Below are 22,170 nucleotides of genomic sequence, written 5' to 3' on the forward strand. Positions count from 1 at the left end.
TCCTTTATTGGTGCCTATCTTTGCAAGAAATGTTCCATTGGTATCTCTAATTTTCTTGAAGAGATCTCTAGTCTTTCCCATTCTATTCTTTTCCTCTATTTCTTTGCATTGATCACTGAGGAAGGCTTTCTTATCTCTCCTTGCTGTTCTTTGGAACTCTGCATTCAGATGGATATATCTTTCCTTTTCTCCTTTGCCTTTTGCTTCTCTTCTTTTCCCCATTTTAGAGTAGAGAAAACTAAGGCTTAGAAAATGTGTCAATTAGAGTTTTTAATTCCAAGTGATACACACTAAATAATTACATAGGAAAAGAGGAGACAATATAGAATGGGATAAAAAAGGACATGGAAAATGCTAGCAGTTCACTGTACTGAAGAGAGCTGAACAGCTCTAGAAAGACTAGAAATCAAGGCAGTTCTGGGAAATCTCAGTAGAAGGGAGTCATGGATTCATTTCTAAGGCAGAGTTTTCAAAAATCAGGTTTTAATTAAAAATGCTGATTCTTGGAGTTCCCTGGTGGTCCAAGAATCTGCCTACCAATGCAGGGAACATGGATTCCATCTCTGGTCTGGGAAGATGCCACATACTGTAGAGCAACTAAGCCCGTGTGCCACAACTACTGAGCTGGCACGCCCTAGATTCTGTGCTTCTTGCAACAAGAAAAGCCACCGCAGTGAGAAGTCTGAGCCCTACAACTAGAGAATAACTCTCACTCACTGCAACTAGATAAAGCCCAAGTGAAGCAACCAAAACCCAGTACAGCCAAAAAAAGTAAAAATAAAATTAAAATGCTGATTCTTGAACCCCTACTTCAGATAGGCTGATTTAGAATTTCTGAGAGTGACACCCAAGCAGTTTAACGGGTTTCCCAGGTGATGCTTACATTCTCCAAGGTTAAAAATTACTGTGCTTTTAGCCATCCTCATGGTCTGCTCAGTCAAAAAATTTCCAGGAGAGTAAGGCTGATTGGTCCTAGTTGAATGAACTGCTCACTCAGTTGTTAGAGCTTATGGTATATGTTCAGTGAAAGGAGTGTCCCTGGTTTGACAGCTGTGAGAATCACTGTTGGGATTGCGGGATAGCATTCCAAAGAAAGCAGTGATAAGAAGATCAGATACACACTCTAAGTAGGCTCCAGAGGAGGCAGCAAAGGAGGAAAATATGCATATAACATTTTAAAGTGTGTGTGTGTGCCTAGTTGCTCAGTTGTGTCTGACTCTTTGCAACCGCATGGACTGCGGTCCACCAGGCGCCTCTGTCCATGGGATTTCCCTGGCAAGAATACTAGAGTGGGTTGCCATTTCCTCCTCCAGGGAATCTTCCCTACTCAGGGATCAAATCCACCTCTCATGCATTGGTAGTTGGATTCTTTACCACTGAGCCACATGGCAAGACCCTTAATATTTAAAAATATTTGTTAAGAAAGGACAGAATTTTTAGTTATGTTAAAGTCTATTAAAAGATGCAACCAGATATTATCAAATGTGACTAAGTTTAGAAAAGGTTGACTTGCTCTAATTTAAAAAAATATATATAGTTGATTTACAATGTTGTTACTTTCCACTATGCAGCAGTGATTCAGTTAGGTGTATGTGTACATGTATATATATTCTTCTTCAGATTATCCTTTATAGGTTATTACAAGATACCAAATATAGTTCCCTGTGCTCTACAGTAGAATATTGTTGTTTATCTATTTTATATATAGTAATTTTTATCTGCTAATCCAAAACTCCCAATTTTTCCCTCCCCTGCATTTTCCTTTTGGTAACCATAAGTTTGTTTTCTATATCTTTGAATCTGCATCTGTTATGTAAATAAGTTTATTTGTATCCTTTTTTTAGATTCCACTTATAAGTGATATCATATAGTATTTGTTTTTCTCTGACTTCGCTTAGTATGATAATCTCTATGCCATCCATATTGCTGCAGATGGCATTATTTCATTCTTTTTGATGGCTGAGTAATATTCTGTTGTGTGTGTGTGTGTGTGTGTGTGTGTGTGTGTGTGTGTTTATATATATCACATCTTCTTTATCCATTTACTTGTTGATGAACATTTAGGTGCTTCCATGTCTTAATGTAAATAGGAATTACTCTAGTTTTGATGAGCTGAAAGGAAGATGAATATACAGGTGATTGCCAAGGCAAAAATTAAAGAAGAGACACATTCTGCTTATTAAGGAAACAATGAGAAAAGAAAGTGTCTCTCCAGATACACTTCACTCATAAATCTCCACTTTATTTGGTGAAAACAGAGTCCCACACAAGGGAAATGACTTGCCTTATGTCTTCCAAGATTCACATTTCTTCCACATCTCCTCTGGCCCCTTCCCCTTGTTGGAGGCACCCTGGTTCTTGTCCACGTTGCTAACTAGTTTCCTCTTGAAAAATGCCAGAGAATAACCAGTAAAGTGTAGTTAAAAATTCTCTTTCTAGTAAACATTTTAGTTTCCTCTATTCTTTTTTTTTTATAATTTCATTTTGTTATTGTTTGTAGTGTTTGATGAATACAAAAGGATAGCACAAAAGGATATTGAACAGAGTATTAAATCTGAAACATCTGGCAGCTTTGAAGATGCTCTGCTGGCCATAGGTAAGCTGGTAGGAAATGGGGAGTGGAGAAACAAATGTTTACAGACTTTCCTCCTTGTTCTCAATTTGTCATCATGGGTTGTAGACATTTTTTTTCAGGGATAAAAAATTTTTTAAAGCACTCATGATGTGCAAGAATTTTAAGTGAGAAATACTATATACAGCCTGATTGTTATTGTACCATGTGGCTTTATATATTTTTATATCCTTTGTGCCTTTATATCTCAATACATGGAAAGGTTAATCCTATACTAGCTGCTTCTTGCAAGTCTGTGAATGGTTAGAACTAATAACTATTTCATATGGTACAGATAACAATAATCTGTTTGAAATTTTTTGGTGCCTTTGCTTTAATGGCCTTTAATAAGTATTTCTTCAGGAACTTGACAATAAATTTAGGGTACTTTCCACCTATGAAAATGCATTTAGCATATTCTATGCTCATAAAACATTGTTGGCTACATTTTTCCAACAAAACAATCAAGAGATACTATTTCAGACCTTGTAGAACCAATGAGAACAACTGTCACTTTTTTCTTGTAGATTTTATCTGTAATTTTTTCATTTTTTTTATTCTCTTGACAGTAAAGTGCATGAGGAACAAATCTGCATATTTTGCTGAAAGGCTTTATAAATCCATGAAGGTAAATGGCCTCGTTGTTGGTGTCTGAATGGCTCTGAGGGTCTTATATGTCCACCTTCGTATGCTTATTTACATACCCCACACAAAGTAGCCAAAATCACCTTGAGCTATTCAGTTCAATTCGTCAAATACTTCACTGAGTGCTTGCTAATAATAATGCTAGATAATATGTATTAAGTACTTACATAATGTGTGATCACTCTTCCTAATGCTTTATATGTACAATTTTATCCCCACAACAGCTCTGTGGGGCAGGTACCATTACCAACTTCCACTTTATAGATGAGAAAACTGGGGCATAAAGAGGCTAAGCAATTTGCTCAGGGTCCTAATGGAGCAGGAATGCCAACCCTGGCAGACCGGTTTCAGAGCCCCAACTCCTAACCATGAATGGTACTCTGTGCAAGCACTCTTGCTGAGGGGCAAGAGAGATCAAAATCTGTCCTTGCTCTCAGAGAACTTCTAGCCTTGACAGGAAGGCAGGTATGTGCAAAACACCATAAGAACAAAACAGAATGTAAGACGTCACTGAGGATCCAAATATAGGGACGCAAAGGAAAGGGTATTTAAAAAAAAAAAATTTCTTTGGGGGTGAGGATCAAAAATGAATTTATAAGGAACAGGTATATTTAAGCAGAGCCTTAAAGGAAGTTTTACATCAGAGGATTTTACATGGTAGGAAGGATGGTGAAGCTGTGAAGGGAAGGATGACATGGTGTGTGGATCACTGTAGGTGAGGCAGGCGGGCTAGAGAACACAGGGTATGTCTCTAGAAGGGCAGAGGGTGGTCTCCTCTGGTCGGCACACAGAGGGTTGAAAAGATAAGTTGGAGAAAGCCTTGAGCTCTGTGAGGAGGAGTGACATTCTACAGGCCCCTAAGGTTGTAATCCAAAGGACGTCAGTGGAAGACTGATACATAATCTTGCCTTGATAGACTAACTAAGGGCCCTGTCTGAAAACCAGCTCAGCTCTCTATGCAGGGATCTGGTTTCTTCCCTAGGGCTTGGGCACCGATGACGACACCCTTATCAGAGTGATGGTTTCTCGAGCGGAGATTGACATGTTGGACATCCGGGCAAACTTCAAGAGACTCTATGGAAAGTCTCTATACTCCTTCATCAAGGTGGGTCATGGGAGTCGGGGAAGATGCTGATGAAAGGAGCAGGTTCTGACCTAGGTATTTAGACACTTCCTATCATCTCCTTCTTGTCAGATATCCTTCCCTTTAAAGACGGTACTCTCAAATATTTCCAGTCTCTCTTTCACATGGACGTGAACCTTTCTGCCTGGTTAGAAGCTGAAAATACTTGCCTTCGAAATATAGTAATTATTTCATGTGGATCCCAGACAGAGAAAGATTATATTTTAATGAATGGTCTTAAGAGCACAATTTCCATTTCTACCTGCTTACAATAAAAGGTAAGCTACTGAATCAGTCATCCAGAACCTCATCCTGGGCCAGCTGAGGTCTGCTGAAAATAAGGGAAAACATGACGGTTATCCTGGATTGCTGTTCTTTACCTGGCACCAGACTTCTCATCCTAACATGGCGTGGGGAGTAATGAGAAATGATTGACATTTCTCAAAACCCCTCATTACTGGGATTTTGCCTTTGAGGAAACCAGAAGGAATATGAAATATGAAACCAAGACTCATGTCCCTAGAAGCTGGTGTTGCCAGCATAGTAAATGTCAAGTCAGGATTTGATCTGTGAATTAAATATTCTGAATCCTACTCATAGCTTGGAGAGGTGTAGCTACTGGGTGATTTGAACTGCAAAGTTTCTAACTATGTCTACAAGGCATTCAGAAACTTGTTTCTACTTCTGTACAATCTGTGAGGTCATTTTATTTTGCAGTGCTGAAATATAGCTAGCTGTAAGTAAAATAATTTTAAGATTCAAGGATGACCATACATGAAGCTATGGGCAAATATTTGTAACATATAATATAGGGTTAATATCCCTATCTGAAGAGCTTGTACAAATTACTAAGAAAAAGGAAAAAAAATCCAAAAGGAAAACTTGGACAAAAAGAAAACATGAGCTCTATGAAAGATGAAACACTAAATGAACACTGAATATGGACAATGTTTAATTTCACTAATACATGATAGATTACAAATAAGAATGGATCATCATTTTCCCCTAAATACCTTCACAAAGTTTAAAGAGATCATAGCCAGCATTGAGAAAGGCTTCGGGAAAACTCACCATCTATTACGGAAGCACTGTAAACTAGTCTAACTTTCCTAGGAGGCAACTTGGCAATAAATGCTTAAAAAATAAACTATACCTCTTATTTAGCTATTGTTAGTGTTTAAGAATTTCTTTTTTTTTTTTTTAAGAATTTCTTTAGGGGAAGTAATAAGATAAAGGTGCACTAATGCACAGAGTGGGAGAAAATATTTACAAATCATATCTAATAAGAGTTTACTATCCAGAATATATAAAGAACTCCTACAACACAATAACAAAGAGACAGACAGTCCAATTAAAAAAATCACAGAGGGTTTGAATATCTTCATACCTACTAACATGGTTATAATTAAAACAAAAATGAAAAATAACAAATGTTGGTGGACAAATTGGAACCTTGTGTATTGCTGGAGTGAATGTAGCATGGTACAGCCACTGTGGAAAACACTTTGGTACTTCCTAAAGTAATTAGACATAGAATTACCACACGACCCAGCGATTCCACTCCCAAGCATGTATACTCAAAAGAAATGAAAACAAGCTTGTACACCAATGTAAACATTATTCATGGTAACCAAAAAGTGAAAACAACCCAAGGGTCCATTAACAGATGAATGTTTACAATGTGGTAGATACATACATAAAATGAATGAAGGTTCTGACACATGGATGAGCTCTGGAAACATGCTAAGTGAAATAAACCAGACATAAAAGGACAAATACTTGTATATGATTCTACTTACATGAAATATTTACACTAGGTAAATTCATAGTGACAGAAAGTACACTAGAGGTTATAAGGGGCTGGAGAAAGAGGGGAACAGGAAATTCTTGCTTAGAGGTTACAGAGTTTATTACATATTATTTTCATTTTTATTAACCAATAGGGGATGACTCAAATTATGGAAAGTCTATACAATGGAATACTACACAGACCCTAAAATGATGGGGTAAAAAATATTAACTTGGGGAAACAGCTCAACAAATATATTTACATTATGTGTTTGTATGTGTATAAATATGCAAATATATGTGCTTACACACACTCATATCATACAACACTGGAAAGTCTAAAAATAAAGACTACGTGGCCCATTCAATAACAATTGCCAAAAGGAGCAGGATAGAAATATAAAATATGTAAATAATATAAAAAAGACAGAAATGAGGTTAAAAACATAAGTTATGATAATTAATAAACTCCCAGATTAGATAAAAATACAAAATCCTACTGTATACTGTTTATAAAGAACTGAAATACAGTGATATGTAAGAAGTTTAAAAAAAAAAAAAAAAGCCAGGGAAAAGAACATTAGACAAATGAAAGGAAAGCAGGGGTTATACTATAAGTAAAAAGAAGAATTCAGGACTTCCCTAGCAGTCCAGTGGCTGAGACTCTGGGCTCCCAATGCAAGGAGCATGAACTCAGTCCCTAGTTGGGATCCCTCGTGTTGTGCGGCATGCCCAGAAAAAAAAAGAATTGAAGGGGGAAAAGCATTAAACAGAGAAAAAGTGGACCACTGTATATTGATGAAAGCTACACATTACAACCAAGATTAAACTACCATGAAACGTTAGGTGCCAAACAGTATTGCATTCAAATATACAAATAAGAAACTTGAGACTTCAGAAGAAGATATTGATGGGGATACTTTGCTGGATACGTTTAACACATCCTTATCTTTTGACAGATCAATGAGGCAAAGTATCAACAAGGGTGTATTAAGGTTTGAATAATATACATTAAACTTTGAATCCAATCCCATCTTTTCTAGTCACCCATGAAGCACTAACAAAAACTGATCTATTATTTAGACCATGAAAAATCCTACGTAAAAATTATTTCTCCTTTCTAGAAGGCTATTTTGCAAACCATATTAAAGGAAAATGCATGATCATTAATCTGGAAATTCCCATTTTATGAAAATTTATTCTGAATAAATTATTAAGAAAATGCACAAAAATGTTTATTACAGCAGTGTTTTAAATAGTGAAAAATTGGAAACAACATAAATATCCAATGGGGGGAGATCAAATAAATTATCTTACCTATGTAAAATGGAACACTCTGTAACCATTAAGGAATGATGTTGTGGAGGAATATTTAATAATGGGAAATCAGCAATACTAAGTAAAAAAACAGAATACAGATGAATACTACAATCTCATCATGTAGGAATCTATATGCATAGAAAAAAGTCAGGAAGGATATACAAAAACTAAAATGTTAGGCATAGTAATCTCTAGATGTTGGAATTATGGATGATTTTTATATTCTTTTATGTCTTTATTTTCTACATTGAATAAGTGTTCTTTTTGTAATAAAAAATAACAAATATCATTAAAAAAAAACCTCTCCTAGAAAAATACAGGCAAGACTGGAAAAGTTAACCTAGGTGACTTTGAACTGTATATTCTATTTTGAAGCCCGTTTCTCTGACTGTAACTCTGCTTTTCTTCTCCCCCCCGCCACCCACCTCCACCAGGGTGACACATCCGGAGACTACAGGAAGGTGCTGCTCATTCTCTGTGGAGGAGATGATTAAAATCCAGAAAGCCCAGGAAGATTCCCTACACTTTGAATTCTTTTTAACTTAATTTTCTACACTGCTATTAGCATTATCTCAGAATGCTTATTTCCAATTAAAACGCCTACAGATGCCTCCTAGGATATAGCCTATATTATTATTCATCTATAATTACCCACTATGATGCTTTAAAGCTGTACTTGCATTTCAAAGCTCATAAAACCTAAAAGGAGATTTCAGATTAGAAATAAGAATGTGCTCCATGTTTTCAACAGATCTCTTCCTGTTTGTGTTTCACAGAAATTGGGATATATTACATTATTTCATATTTTCTTTTTGGAGAAAACTATTGAAGTGGAAGACTGTTCTAAAATCTCTTTTATTCCCTCATTCTATTATTAAGAGTGGCTAGTAATTTCTTGATTTGAAATTGTCATCGTCTAGTTAGTAAGAATAGCTATCCAGTTTGGTATTTTACATAGTCATTGTTTGAAAGCATCTACACATCTGCTTTGTTTCGGTTTTCATATAAAGTGCTAGTTGATCTTAGTACTAAGTTCAGCATTGGAGACTCCCTCCATCACATCTTACATTAAGGTCAGTTAGACTCTCCAGGTTGAAGTATAACAAACTCATTGACTTGTCTGAACAAATTCAACTCTGTGGTTATACAGATCATATATGTCTGACTACCAAACATAAATGCTGAACATTCCACAATATTAGGGTTAATAATATAATAATAATAATGGTCTTAAGCCAGCTTGAAGATGAATGTGAAAAAATTAAGTGTCAAACTACATATTCTGGTGATGGTGTAGTGCTCTGAATTTACATTTTTGTGCTAAAAATAATTTTTTTAATCATTTTTAATTTTGTTGATTTGAATACTTGGATTTTGTTGATTTACACTTGCACTGTGGCTTTCAACTCTAGAATTATTGTAAAGGTGTACTTGGATTTAATTTAAAAGTTCAGTTTGCATACAACACAGAAAAATAATTCCAATAAAATATGGTGTCTTTCAAATTAGGTATATGCTCTCTCTGACTTTTCTGCTTGTGAGTTTTTTCATCCTGGATTCTGAAGTGAGATCTTTTTGAAGGATTTATGTTACTCAATTTCTATTAGAAAGTACTAGCATTAAGAAAAATAACATATTTACCCTTACAGCTGTAAAACTAATGTTCACATATACCAAACTCTACTTAATGATAGAAAATAGTATATTTAACTTATCTCTGGAAATGAGTGATGCTTTCAGTTCTACTAAGTAGAACATTCATATTAAATAAGAACATTTGTCTTCTTTGTTCCTTCTGTAATATTTATTGCATTTTGATGGGTGAAGTATAGGGATTTGTTTCTTCTTGCCTACTGCAAGTGCTTGACTATTGGTGAAAGCTATTTACATGAATATTTAGTTATTGCAGTTAATTATAGGAAGTAGTACTGCTGCTTCAATACCTACCTGGCAGAGCATGCAATCTCCAGGTCTTTATTTAGCTTTGGAAGCACTCCAAATTTTTGGTGATTGTTTTTTTAATAACATTGGTTGACCAAAAGAGTTCATTCAGGTTTTCCCATAAGGTGTTACAGAAATACTTGAATGGACTTTTGGCCAACCCAATATATGACTTGGCCAGAATTTTAAAACAAATTGTATGTGTTGATGGGAAGCTTTCTAGAGAGGCGGTAAAGCCACCCTGGAGGGAATGATTGTTAAGCTGAACAAGCACAACTTTGTAATATGCTTAGGAAGCAATTTAGTTTTTTTCTCCCACTATCCATTTACATTTATTCATTGAGTCTAGTTCTTCTCCCGTCTTTAGATGAAAATTCTAGATAGAGGATAGGGTCGTGACTTTTCTAGTCATTCTTAGGTTTTAAAAAGTCCTACTGTGCAGGTCATAAAATAATGTCATTTCAGTAATGAATGTTTTCAGTTAAAATTCCAAACTTCATTTACAGTTGAGGCTTCTCCCCTTGTTCATCTCTGGTTTATTGCCAGCAGAGAGCTGGCATTTGGATACAGTGATCTAGTGGGCTTCTTTTTTCACCTTGGCTTCCTTCTAGACCACCCCTTCCCAACCTAGCAGGAAGGAGGAGAGTAAATGGGAACAGGAAACTTTTTACCTACTAGTGCTGTGATGGACACGACTGAGCGACTTCACTTTATTTTTTCACTTTCATGCATTGGAGAAGGAAATGGCAACCCACTCCAGTGTTCTTGCCTGGAGAATCCCAGGGACGGGGGAGCCTGGTGGGCTGCCGTCTATGGGGTCGCACAGAGTCGGACACAACTGAAGTGACTTAGCAGCAGTAGCAGCAGCAGCTGTGATGGTAGATGATCAATGCTGTGTGATGCTATCAGATGTTTAAAGCTAATTCTTAAAAACAATCCTGAATTCCTGTACAACTCCATCATCAATAAACTACCCATCTTTGGTTCCTTTGGCAAAGCAAATGCAGTTCTCCTTTTGCAGCCCCTAGAAACTCAGGCTCTGTGCTAAAGTCTGTCATGCCACCCAGTCCTTCTAGACAGGATCTAAGATGATCCTACACTTGCTGTCTTATAGTGGCCCACAACTGTTCCATGTGTATCCTTTTGTGCTGACAAAAGGGATTCTGGAGGTGCAGCAGGGGATCTGCTCCTCCCTTCCCCATTTCCTTTCTAAGCTACCTCAGCCAGCCTCTCTCAGTTCATATTTCTGAGTGAGTACACTGGGACCCTAAGTTATATATACCACTGATGGGAGTATAAACTAGTGCAATCATTTCAGAGAGCAATTTGGCAATAGATAATAAAGTTATATAAAGCTCCCAGCAAATTCACTTCTGGGGATCAATTTAGTGAATCTCTGCACATGGTATTCACTGCTGCTCTTATGTGCTGTAAAGTAGAAACAACCTAACTCCCTCAGTGAAGGAAAAGATAAAGAAATTTTGGGTTAGTCACACAATGAGTAGTGAAAATTAACTAGAGATTGGTCAATTGATTAAGTCTCAAAAGTATAATTTTGAGAGAGAAGAAAGGTGTAGAATGATAGGTATGAATGATTCCATTAAATTACATGTCTAAACATGGAAAAGAAAGTATATTGCTATGGGTACACATAAAAACATGCATGGGAATAATAATCTAACCATTCTGAGTATAGTGTAGAGGGAAGGGAGTTTCTGCCTATCTGTATTGTTCTACTTGAATGAATCAAAGCTAGTATAATATACTGAAGTTTTTACTAAAATTTAAGTTACATGGACCTATGGGTCCATAGGTATTTATCATATTAAAGTAATTAATTCATTTTAAGACTTCCATTTATGGTATTTCATTATAAACACTGTCATTATAAGGGCTTCCCTGTGGCTCAGCCGGTAAAGACTTCACCTGCAATGCTGGAGACCTGGGTTTGATCCCTGGGTTAGGAACATCCACTGGAGAAGGGAAAGGATACCCGCTCCAGTATTCTGGCCTGGAGAATTCCATGGACTGTATAGTCCATGGGGTCGCAAAGAGTCACAATGGAGCAACTTTCACTTTCACTGTCATTATAAACATTTCATTTTAAAACTAGCAGAAGGTAATCAGAGAATGAAAGCTGACTGCCCAGGGTCCATAGCAATGGCTGCATACTGCTGGTATACAACTTTAATTTTTGCTCAGATACCTGTAAGTTTTGCTTGGACCTCCAGCAGGCACTTTAAACCTTGACAGACCCGGTATGGAGCCTATTCAGACATCCCACTGCCGCTGGGAGAGAAGAAAAAGAGTCCTGGGAATGACTTGCCATAATCAGTTAAGAGCAGGCGAAAGGTGCTGCTTAACAAATCCAAGGCTGAGAAGGGACATATGTATACCGATGGTTGACTCATGTTGATATTTGGCAGAAAACAACAAAATTCTGTAAAAATTATCCTTCAATTTAAAAAATGTATTAAAAAATAAAGCACACATATACAAAAACCCAAGGGCTTAGCAAAGCTCCACATTCGAGGTCCTCCTCTCTTGGAAAGCCTGAGCAGGGCGTGACCCTAGCACATGGTTGGTGTTCAGTTGCCCAGTCGTGTCAGACTCTCCGACCCCAAGCTCGCATGTGGTTCAGTTCAGTTCAGTTCAGCCACTCAGTCGTGTCCAATTCTTTGCGACCCCATGAATTGCAGAACACCAGGCCTCCCTGTCCATCACCAACTCCTGGAGTTTACCCAAACTCATGTCCATCGAGTCAGTGATGCCATCCAGCCATCTCATCCTCTGTCGCCCCCTTCTCCTCCTGCCCCCAATCCCTCCCAGCATCAGAGTCTTTTCCAATGAGTCAACTCTTCGCATGAGGTGGCCAAAGTATTGGAGTTTCAGCTTTAGCATGAGTCCTTCCAAAGAACACCCAGGACTGATCTCCTTTAGAATGGACTGGTTGGATCTCCTTGCAGTCCAAGGGACTCTCAAGAGTCTTCTCCAACACCACAGTTCAAAAGCCATCAATTCTGTGGCACTCAGCTTTCTTCACAGTCCCAACTCTCACATCCATACATGACCACTGGAGAAAACATAGCCTTGATTAGATGGACCTTTGTTGGCAAAGTAATGTCTCTGCATTTCAGTATGCTATCTAGGTTGGTCATAACTTTCCTTCCAAGGAGTAAGTGTCTTTTAATTTCATGGCTGCAATCACTATCTGCAGTGATTTTGGAGCCCAAAAAAATAAAGTCTGACACTGTTTCCACTGTTTCCCCATCTATTTGCCATGAAGTGATGGGACTAGATGCCATGATCTTCATTTTCTGAATGTTGAGCTTTAAGCCAACTGTTTCACTCTCCTCTTCCACTTTCATCAAGAGGCTTTTTAGTTCCTCTTCACTTTCTGCCATAAGGGTGGTGTCATCTGCATATCTGAGGTGATTGATATTTCTCCCAGCGTTTCTCATGATGTACTCTGCATATAAGTTAAATAAGCAGGGTGACAATATACAGCCTTGACGGACTCCTTTTCCTATTTGGAACCAGTCTGTTGTTCCATGTCCAGTTCTAACTGTTGCTTACTGACCTGCACACAGGTTTCTCAAGAGGCAGGTCAGGTGGCCTGGTATTCCCATCTCTTTCAGAATTTTCCACAGTTTATTGTGATCCACACAGTCAAAGGCTTTGGCATAGTCAATAAAGCAGAAATAGATGTTTTTCTGGAACTCTCTTGCTTTTTCCATGATCCAGCGCATGTTGGCAATTTGATCTCTGGTTCCTCTGCCTTTTCTAAAACCAGCTTGAACATCTGGAAGTTCACGGTTCACATATTGCTGAAGCCTGACTTGGAGAATTTTGAGCATTACTTGACTAGCATGTGAGATGAGTGCAATTGTGCGGTAGTTTGAGCATTCTTTGGCATTGCCTTTCTTTGGGATTGGAATGAAAACTGACCTTTTCCAGTCCTGGGGCCACTGCCGAGTTTTCCAAATTTGCTGGCATATTGAGTGCAGCACTTTCACAGCATCATCTTTCACGATTTCAAACAGCTCAACTGGAATTCCATCACCTCCACTAGCTTTGTTTGTAGTGATGCTTTCTAAGGCCCACTTGACTTCACATTCCAGGATGTCTGACTCTAGGTGAGTGATCATACCCTCGTGATTATCTTGGTCTTGAAGATCTTTTTTGTAGTTTTTCTGTGTATTCTTGCTACCTCTTCTTAATATCTTCTGCTTCTGTTAGGTCCATACCATTTCTGTCCTCTATTGTGCCCATCTTTGCATGAAATGTTCCCTTGGTATCTCTAATTTTCTTGAAGAGATCTCTAGTCTTTCCCATGATGTTGTTTCCCTCTATTTCTTTGCATTGATCACTGAGGAAGGCTTCTTATCTCTCCTTGCTCTTCTTTGGAACTCTGCATTCAGATGCTTATATCTTTCCTTTTCGCCTTTGCTTTTCACTTCTCTTCTCTTCACAGCTATTTGTAAGGCCTCCCCAGACAGCCATTTTGCTTTTTTGCATTTCTTTTCCATGAGCTCCTCCAAAAAAGACCCCCAAACAGCAATGTCTTTTTTGCCCCGTGCCGATCACAGGGCCCAGAAGACATCTGGAGTTTAGGGAATCTTTGCAGAAAGAACAAATGAGCTAGAATTGCCGGGTCTTGCTAACACAAAGGGATGTCCAAACTAAAGCTAAAGGGCAGCTCTGCCTCCAACTCAGGATTGTTGGAGAGACCAGCCAAGCTCAGCATCAACACCGCAGGACAGCACACCCGCGGTACGGCTCCCGCCCTCAACCCATTCTGCGCAGGCTCCACCTGTGACGTACGCGCGATTCCCCCCGCCCCTTCCGGAGGCTCGCCGTGCGCATGCGCCCTACGTTACGCGCTTTGTTGCAAAAGCAACGGGGTGAGGTCCTGCGGTCCGCGCGCGAGGGGCGGCCAGACGCAGCGGACGGGGCGGAGGATGGAGGCTGTGGCGTCTGCTGCAACGGTCGTGGCCGCGCGTGAGAAGGTGGCGGTGTAGGCAACTCGGGCTCCGTGGAGGCTGGCGGTGGTGGCCGGGCCATGGCGGGAGACCGTCTGTGTTGGGCTCCCTGAGGCGCGCTCCCTGCTGTCTCGGGGAGCTGTGACCCATGGGCTTGCTGAGCAGCCGGGTGCTACGCCACCCGGGGCGAACCCCAGCCCAGCCGGAGCCGGCTTCTGGAGCTGGGGACTCCGCCCGGAGGCTGGAGACTGGTGGCGACGCGCCCGGCCATGGCTTCTGTTACTGTCCGGGCAGTCACAAGCGCAAGCGGAACAGCGGGACCTTCTGCTACTGTAACCCCGATTCCGAGACCGACGAGGATGAGGAGGAAGGAGACGAGCAGCAGCGGCTTCTCAACACCCCTCGAAGGTACGGGGCGGGGAGGGGGACACGCCCGCACTGCCCGCGCTCGCACCTGTTGGGCGGCTCCCGCGCCCCGGCTTGGGGATGAGCCCTGGGGGCTTCGGGGGCTGCGGCGCTCCCCAGCCTGTGAAGAGCCGGACGTGCCCTTGACGGGGTAGACCTGGGAGCCGGTCCGAGGCGGGCCGGATGGGGTGCACCTGGGGAGACGCCCAGTGGTCTGGCTTGTTAACCGCAGACGCCGCCAGGGTGGTGCTACCGCCCCAAGATGAGACTGAGAAACGCCAAGCCGGGCTTGCGCCTCGTTAAACCTTAGACAGGGCCAGCCAGCCGGCCTTCCGTAACACACCTCGGTCCTCTCTTGAGTGGGTGGCAGTAGAATTAAGTTGTTTTGCATCCGGCTGCCTTGAATAGTACGAGACACGTACATTCAAGCCCTGAAATGGGCACTCCTGTTGTCCCACAGCGGAAGGGAAATGGTTACATACAGGAGCTTTTTAACTGTAAAGGTGAAATTTTCAGTAGTGTGTACATTTGTTCCTCAATAGCAGCAGAGTCTTTTTAGCGTCTCTAGCACTCAAAGTCGTTGACCGTGGATATGTGTAAGGCACCTTGCTTAACCTTTTTTTTTTAGAAGAGTTGAAAAACGGGAGTATTTACTTGGAAACTAAAATGTAGTTTGTAAGTTGAATATATTTTCACATAAATAGTCTCGTTGCTACCTTTTTTTTAAGGCTATCAGGGGATCACATAGATGTAATTTTTTAAAAGAAACTTTAAAAGAGCAAAATTTTATGCTACACGTTACGTGTTTATTATAAAATAAGAATATCATAATAACCTCTGTAAGTAATTTGATTTCTAAATTCTTTCATACAGTTTTATGTTTATATTTACACAAATGGACCCCGACTGTCAAACTGTTCAGTTCCCTTTTTGGAGAATTAGTGTAGTATAGTTTTTAGAGCTCAGGTTCTGAGTTCTAGTCTATATTTTGCACTTAATAGCCTTATTTTTTCGTGACTAAAATGAAGATGCTAATACTTTACTTGTAGGACTTGACGGATGTTAGAATGCATACAATGCACAGTGCCTGGTATGGAAGCAGTCAGTAAATATTATGTCTCCTTGATGAATTGGCTCCCCTATCTTTACAAAATACAAAGACATTTACATCTGTATTACTATAGCCAGTATCACTTTGTCTTGATTTCCTTTTAACCTGTCTTAAAGTAGTATTTTGTAGACAGCATTTAGTTGAGTCTTGTTTTTAAAAAAATCCAATAGGATAATCTCTGCCTTTCGATTAATTAGTATTTAGACCACTGTATTTAATGACACTGTAAAAATATATGGGACTTCCCTGATGGCTCAAATGTAAAGAATCTGCCAATGCAGGAGACCTGGGATCTATCCCAGGGTCAGGAAGATCCCCTGGAGAAGGGAATGGCTACCCACTCCAGTATTCTTGCCTGAGAATTCCATGGGCAGAGAAGCCTGGCAGGCTGCAGTCCACAGAGTTGCAAAGAGTTGGACATGACTAAGCGTCTAAGGATTTGCCTGGAAAATCCCATGGACGGAGGAGCCTGATGGGCTGCAGTCCATGGGGTCACTAAGAGTCGGACACGACTGAGCGACTTCACTTTCACTTTTCACTTTCCTGCATTGGAGAAGGAAATGGCAACTCACTCCAGTGTTCTTGCCTGGAGAATCCCAGGACAGGGAAGCCTGGTGGGCTGCCGCCTATGGGGTCGCACAGAGTCGGACACGACTGAAGCGACTTAGCAGCAAGCGTCTAACACACACACACATAGAAATATATATGTCAGGGTCCATTTGAAAGAAATTACATAGTAATTTGAGTAGAGAAAATTTAATATAACCATGGCACCCCACTCTAGTACTCTTGCTTGGAAAATCCCATGGACGGAGGAGCCTGTTAGGCTGCAATCCATGGGGTTGCTAAGAGTCGGACACGGCTGAGCGACTTCACTTTCACTTTTCACTTTCATGCATTGGAGAAGGAAATGGCAGCCCACTCCAGTGTTCTTGCCTGGAGAATCCCAGGGATGGGGGAGCCTGGTGGGCTGCCGTCTATGAGCATAGCATAGCATTAAATTATTGAAGTAAAGGGATCTCTGAAAAATAGAAGAATAGAGGACATAGGGAGCAGTCACTACTTCTAGGGCTGAGACAGACTATCCAAGTAAGAAACAAGTTTGGAATAGGGCCACCTTTTCCAAGCGGAGATTCAAGTGTTAGAGGAGTTGTGGCCCTGTAGATGGTAGAAAAGCTTGCTAAGGTGTGGAAGGCTAAGACTGGCTAGCAAGGAACCACCCACTGGCATGCCAACAAAACTAGCTTCAAGGCTGTCTAGCTCACGAAACTGAAAATATTTACCATCTAGGCCTTTATAGAAAAAGTTTGCTGACCCCCAAGTTACATGAGTAGAGTGGAATGGAAAATCGAATAAAGCAAATCTTTATTAGGAAGTGTATATCAGAATCTAGTGTTATACTAGCATACCAGCATAAGATGACTAGTTTATTCAGCTCAGCGTGGAGAAAGGGTGTAAGAAATTTTTAAGGTCAGGAATTTTGTGAGTTGTCGCTAATATGCTTCCTGAGTCTGTCTCGTGTGCACTTCCACCTCAGCCACCACTCCATGAAAAGCTTTGGTCTCCAGGCCCACTTTCTACCTAAGACCTTTTGTCAAGTGCATGTTTTACTTTTACATTAACAAGACTTAAAACTCAGCTGTTCTGCAACCAGATCTTTAGTTTCTTGTCCATAGAGTGTCTCAAAATTGAAATCTAGTGAACAGTTATTTGTTGTTAGAGCTATGTAAATGTTGTTCACTGCAGAGTCAAGTAGTGTGCTAGGATTATAAATCGTACTTCCTGGGTCCAAAGTCACAACCACTTGTTTTCTCTTGGGAGAAATCTTCTAACCTCATAATTAAATTGAATCTTTTTTCTTTTTTTTACATTCCATTAAGTGTTTAAATTCGAACCCTGTTTTCATTTGTAGCTTATTAGAACAATACTCTTTTTTGTGTGTGTGTTGCTTTTTTATTTTCCTGGACTTCTTTGACTGGCTTCCACCCATTGGACAAAAGAATTATATTCCTTCATCCTGTCTTCAGATTTTTTTCTTTCCAAACACACTTGCATGGAGTCCGTCTTATTTAAACCCAAACCTCCCTCCCGGGTCCCTTCATCCTCCTGTTCCAATCTGGATTCATTGCCCTGTAGGGCAACACTTATCTTGGGACAGACATTGACCCCGTGTGTAGGATTAGATCCTGTTTTCTGTAGCCTGTGTCTTTTATGAACTCTTCTGAGGGAACTACATCCTCAAGTATATTTTCCTAAGAAAATTGCTAAAGAAGGTAATTTGTGCTTCAGTTCAGGTCAGTTCAGTCGCTCAGTCGTGTCTGACTCTGCAACCCCATGAATTGCAGCACACCAGGCCTCCCTGTCCATCACCAACTCCCAGAGTTCACTCAAATTCATGTCCATTGAGTCAGTGATGCCATCCAGCCATCTCATCCTCTGTCGTTCCCCTTCTCCTCCCGCCTTCAACCTTTCCCAACGTCAGGGTTTTTTTAAATGAGTCAGCTCTTTGCATCAGGTGGCCAAAGTATTGGAGTTTCAGCTTCAACATCAGTCCTTCCAAAGAACACCCAGGGCTTATCTCCTTGCCAAGGGACTCTCAAGAGTCTTCCAGTACCACAGTTCAAAAGCATCAGTTCTTCAGCGCTCAGCTTTCTTCACAGTCCAACTCTCACATCCGTACATGACCACTGGAAAAACCATAGCCTTGACTAGACGGACCTTTGTTGGCAAAGTAATGTCTCTGCTTTTGAATATGCTATCTAGGTTGGTCATAACTTTCCTTCCCAGGAGTAAGCGTCTTTTAATTTCATGGCTGCAGTCACCATCTGCAGTGATTTTTGAGCCCCCCAAAATAAAGTCTGACACTGTTTCCACTGTTTCCCCATCTATTTGCCATGAAGTGATGGGACCAGGTGCCATGATCTTCATTTTCTGAGTGTTGAGCTTTAAGCCAACTGTTTTACTCTCCTCTTTCACTTTCATCAAGAGGCTTTTGAGTTCCTCTTCACTTTCTGCCATAAGGGTGGTGTCATCTGCATATCTGAGGTGATTGATATTTCTCCCAGCAATCTTGATTCCAGCTTGTGCTTCTTCCAGCCCAGCGTTTCTCATGATGTACTCTGCATAGAAGTTAAATAAGCAGGGTGATAATATACAGCCTTGACATACTCCTTTTCCTATTTGGAACCAGTGTTGTTGTTCCATGTCCAGTTCTAACTGTTGCTTCCTGAGCTGCATATAGGTTTCTCAAGAGGCAGGTCAGGTGATCTGTATTCCCATCTCTTTCAGAATTTTCCACAGTTTATTGTGATCCACACAGTCAAAGGCTTTGGCATAGTCAATAAAGCAGAAATAGATATTTTTCTGGAACTCTCTTGGTTTTTCAATGATCCAGCGGATGTTGTGCTTACCCAGTTGTAAATTTAGTCTCTCACTTTAGTCATCTTTTGACTCAGTGCAGAAGTCTAATAGGGGGATGCTGGTGGGCTGCCGTCTATGGGGTCGCACAGAGTCAGACACAACTGAAGCGACTTAGCAGCAGCAGCAGAAGTCTAATCTGAAATAACTTTTTATATCTGATGATATTAATTCATTGTCTTCTAGCCTGCCATATTGATGAGAAATATGATACTGGTTTAATTCTCTTTTCTTTTTAGGTGACTTTTTTCTCTCTCTCTGGTGTGTTTGGAATTTTTTCTTTGGTATTTTGGAATTTAGAAGGTACTTAAGTATAGGTCTTTAAATGGCCTTGGTGCTTGGTGGATCCTTACAGTCTAAAGACTGCTTTGGGGAAACTTTCTTCTGTAATTCCCTTTCTTCTATTATCTTTGTTTTTTTCTTTCTTGGACCCCTGCCAACTGGATTTTGGATCTCTTGGACTGTACCTCTTTCTCTTTTTTTCTTTCTAGGCCTTTTTTGCTTTATGTTCTAGGAAATTTTCCTTAACTTTATCTTTTTTTTTTTTTTTTTTTTAATTTCAGCAACCGTGTTTTTGGTCCTAAGAGCTCTTTTCTCCCTCTTCTGAGACATCCTTTATCATAGCATCCTATTTTATAAATGTAATAATCTCAACTCTCATAGCAAATAGATGGGGAAACAATAGACACAGTGACAAACTTTATTTTCTTGGGCTCCAGAATCACTGCAGATGGTGTCTGCAGCCATGAAATTAAAAGACACTTGCTCCTTGGAAGAAAAGCTATGACAGACTTAGTGTATTAAAAAGCAGAGACATTACTTTGCCAACAAAGGTCCATCTAGTCAAAGCTATGGTTTTTTCAGTAGTCATGTGTGGATGTGAGAGTTGGACCATAAAGAAAGCTGAGTGCCAAAGAATTAATGCTTTCGAACTGTGGTGCTGAAACTGAAGCTCCAGTACTTTGGCCACTTGATGCGAAGAGGTGGCCAAATGATGCAACTCATTAGAAAAGACCTTGTTGCTGGGAAAGATTGAAGGCAGGAGGAGAAGGGGTCGACAGAAAACAAGATGGTTGGATGGTATCACCGATATGATGGATATGAGTTTGAGCAAGCTCCAGAAGATGATGGACAAGGAAGCCTGGTGTGCTACAGTCCTTGAGTCTCAAAGAGTTGGACTTGACTGAGCGACTGAACAACAACAAAATCTCAACTCTGTAGGTGTGCTAGTTATAATTAGAGTGTTGGGATTTTTTTTTTTTAAGTTCTCTTTTCCCTGAATTATACATTTCCTCTGATGCCAAATTCTCTCTTTTTAAAAATAGTCTTTAATACTCCTAACTTCCTCATGTTGGGAGATCCTTGGTTGGCTGCCTCAGAATGGGCAGCTTGTGTGTGTGTGTGTGTGTGTGTGTGTGTGTGTGTGTGTGTGTTGAATAAATAGATTTATTACTACTGAGCCTCCCCTTTGAGTAGGAAGACTGTCTACTAAGTTGTATATGATTGATTGTATATGGGTGCGACACGCTCTATTTTAGAACAGAGATTCCCAAACGTTATTGGTTCACAGTACCCTTCGTGTCTCAATAATGTTTTTCTTGGCACCTCTGGCCCTAAAGAAATTTTTAATAGTCAGGTCCAAACAAGTAAATAGTGTAGATCACATAGTATCTGAATAATGTTGCTGTGATTTCCTTTAAGTCTGTAATATTTCACATGCCTCCCTGAGTTTGCTGTGGTGTTCCAGGTGCTTTGGCACACAGTTTGGGAACCAGGATTAAATCCTGGTGAATAGGTTGGTAAGTAACAGGTTACATATTGCTCAAATGCCAGGATAAGGATAGCTTTGTGTGGGGCTCCAACACCTACACCAGAGTCTTAATTCTTCCTGATAAATATATTCTGTTTCTTTCTAGAAAAACCTTGGATTCTGTTTGCAGGAGTTATCTGTACTCTGTGTTCATAGTGGTGGAGGTCATTAGGGGAACAAGTCTCCCCATTTTCTGCCTTCTTTTTCTCTTGAGATCTCATCCTCCCAGCCCCATCCCAACCCCACAGTTTTGAAGGGCTTCAGCCTCCATTCTAGATCCTGATACATTTTGGGCTATGGCTTTCACTGCTCTTTTCCGTTCCAGTTTGTTTTCTAACTTCCAGATCCATGGAATTCTCTCAGCACCTGATAAGCCCAACCTCACCTTTTTCCTGTTGTGGGTTTATTCCTTTCTGCACTTTTAATCTTCATATAATCTAGAGAGAGTGCTTTTAGGAACTGGAGACTACTTGTCTTATTTATCTCTTACAGTAACCCAATGAAGTGAATATTTATACCCTTTTTTTACATGTAAGGTAACTGAGCTGTTATAGAGCTGGGACTCAAAGCCAAGTCTGTCTACCACCAAAGCATGTGCAATTTTTATTGTCTGTTGGGAAGAGGTATTCAATACACAGATTTAAGACGCTGTCAGAATGATTACTGATTTTTTTTTACATTTAATAAAAATAATCATTAATTTTACATTAATCATTAATTTTACATTTTTCATTAATCAATGATTAATGATTTTTTTCTTTGTTTACATTTAAAAGTTTTACTAGGAAAGCTGTCAGGATTGGCCAGGAGTATGAAAAATATTGATCAGCCTCTGCCTAGGGGTTTCCTCACCTACTGGATGGACCATCTTGATCACAGATTGTCAAAACAAAAATTACACAGTTCTTCCTTTAAATCTTATGCCCAAATCCAGGATATTTACAGATGCATAATATGTGATGCTGTTCTGGTTGAGGTTAGATGGGATACCCAGAATTCACTCCTCACTCTACTTTG

At 40.0% G+C, this 22,170-nt stretch overlaps 2 protein-coding genes across 2 annotated transcripts in view; both read left to right on the forward strand.

The window, feature by feature from the left end:
* Nucleotides 1–8,995, forward strand: part of ANXA4 (annexin A4) — an 81,251-nt gene extending 72,256 nt beyond the window's left edge. The window contains exons 10-13 of the mRNA XM_025261290.3: nucleotides 2,501–2,596; nucleotides 3,181–3,239; nucleotides 4,239–4,361; nucleotides 7,922–8,995. Of these exons, the coding sequence (XP_025117075.1) occupies nucleotides 2,501–2,596; nucleotides 3,181–3,239; nucleotides 4,239–4,361; nucleotides 7,922–7,981 (338 nt within the window). The 3' untranslated portion in view covers nucleotides 7,982–8,995. The remainder of the gene's footprint in view (nucleotides 1–2,500; nucleotides 2,597–3,180; nucleotides 3,240–4,238; nucleotides 4,362–7,921) is intronic.
* Nucleotides 8,996–14,275: 5,280 nt separating this feature from the next.
* Nucleotides 14,276–22,170, forward strand: part of GMCL1 (germ cell-less 1, spermatogenesis associated) — a 55,142-nt gene continuing 47,247 nt past the window's right edge. Inside the window, exon 1 of the mRNA XM_006079634.4 lies at nucleotides 14,276–14,818. Within this exon, the coding sequence (XP_006079696.1) occupies nucleotides 14,559–14,818 (260 nt within the window). The 5' untranslated portion in view covers nucleotides 14,276–14,558. The remainder of the gene's footprint in view (nucleotides 14,819–22,170) is intronic.

The sequence above is a fragment of the Bubalus bubalis genome, chromosome 12, assembly GCF_019923935.1.
Source record: "Bubalus bubalis isolate 160015118507 breed Murrah chromosome 12, NDDB_SH_1, whole genome shotgun sequence".
In the NCBI taxonomy this organism is placed as follows: Eukaryota; Metazoa; Chordata; class Mammalia; order Artiodactyla; family Bovidae; genus Bubalus; species Bubalus bubalis.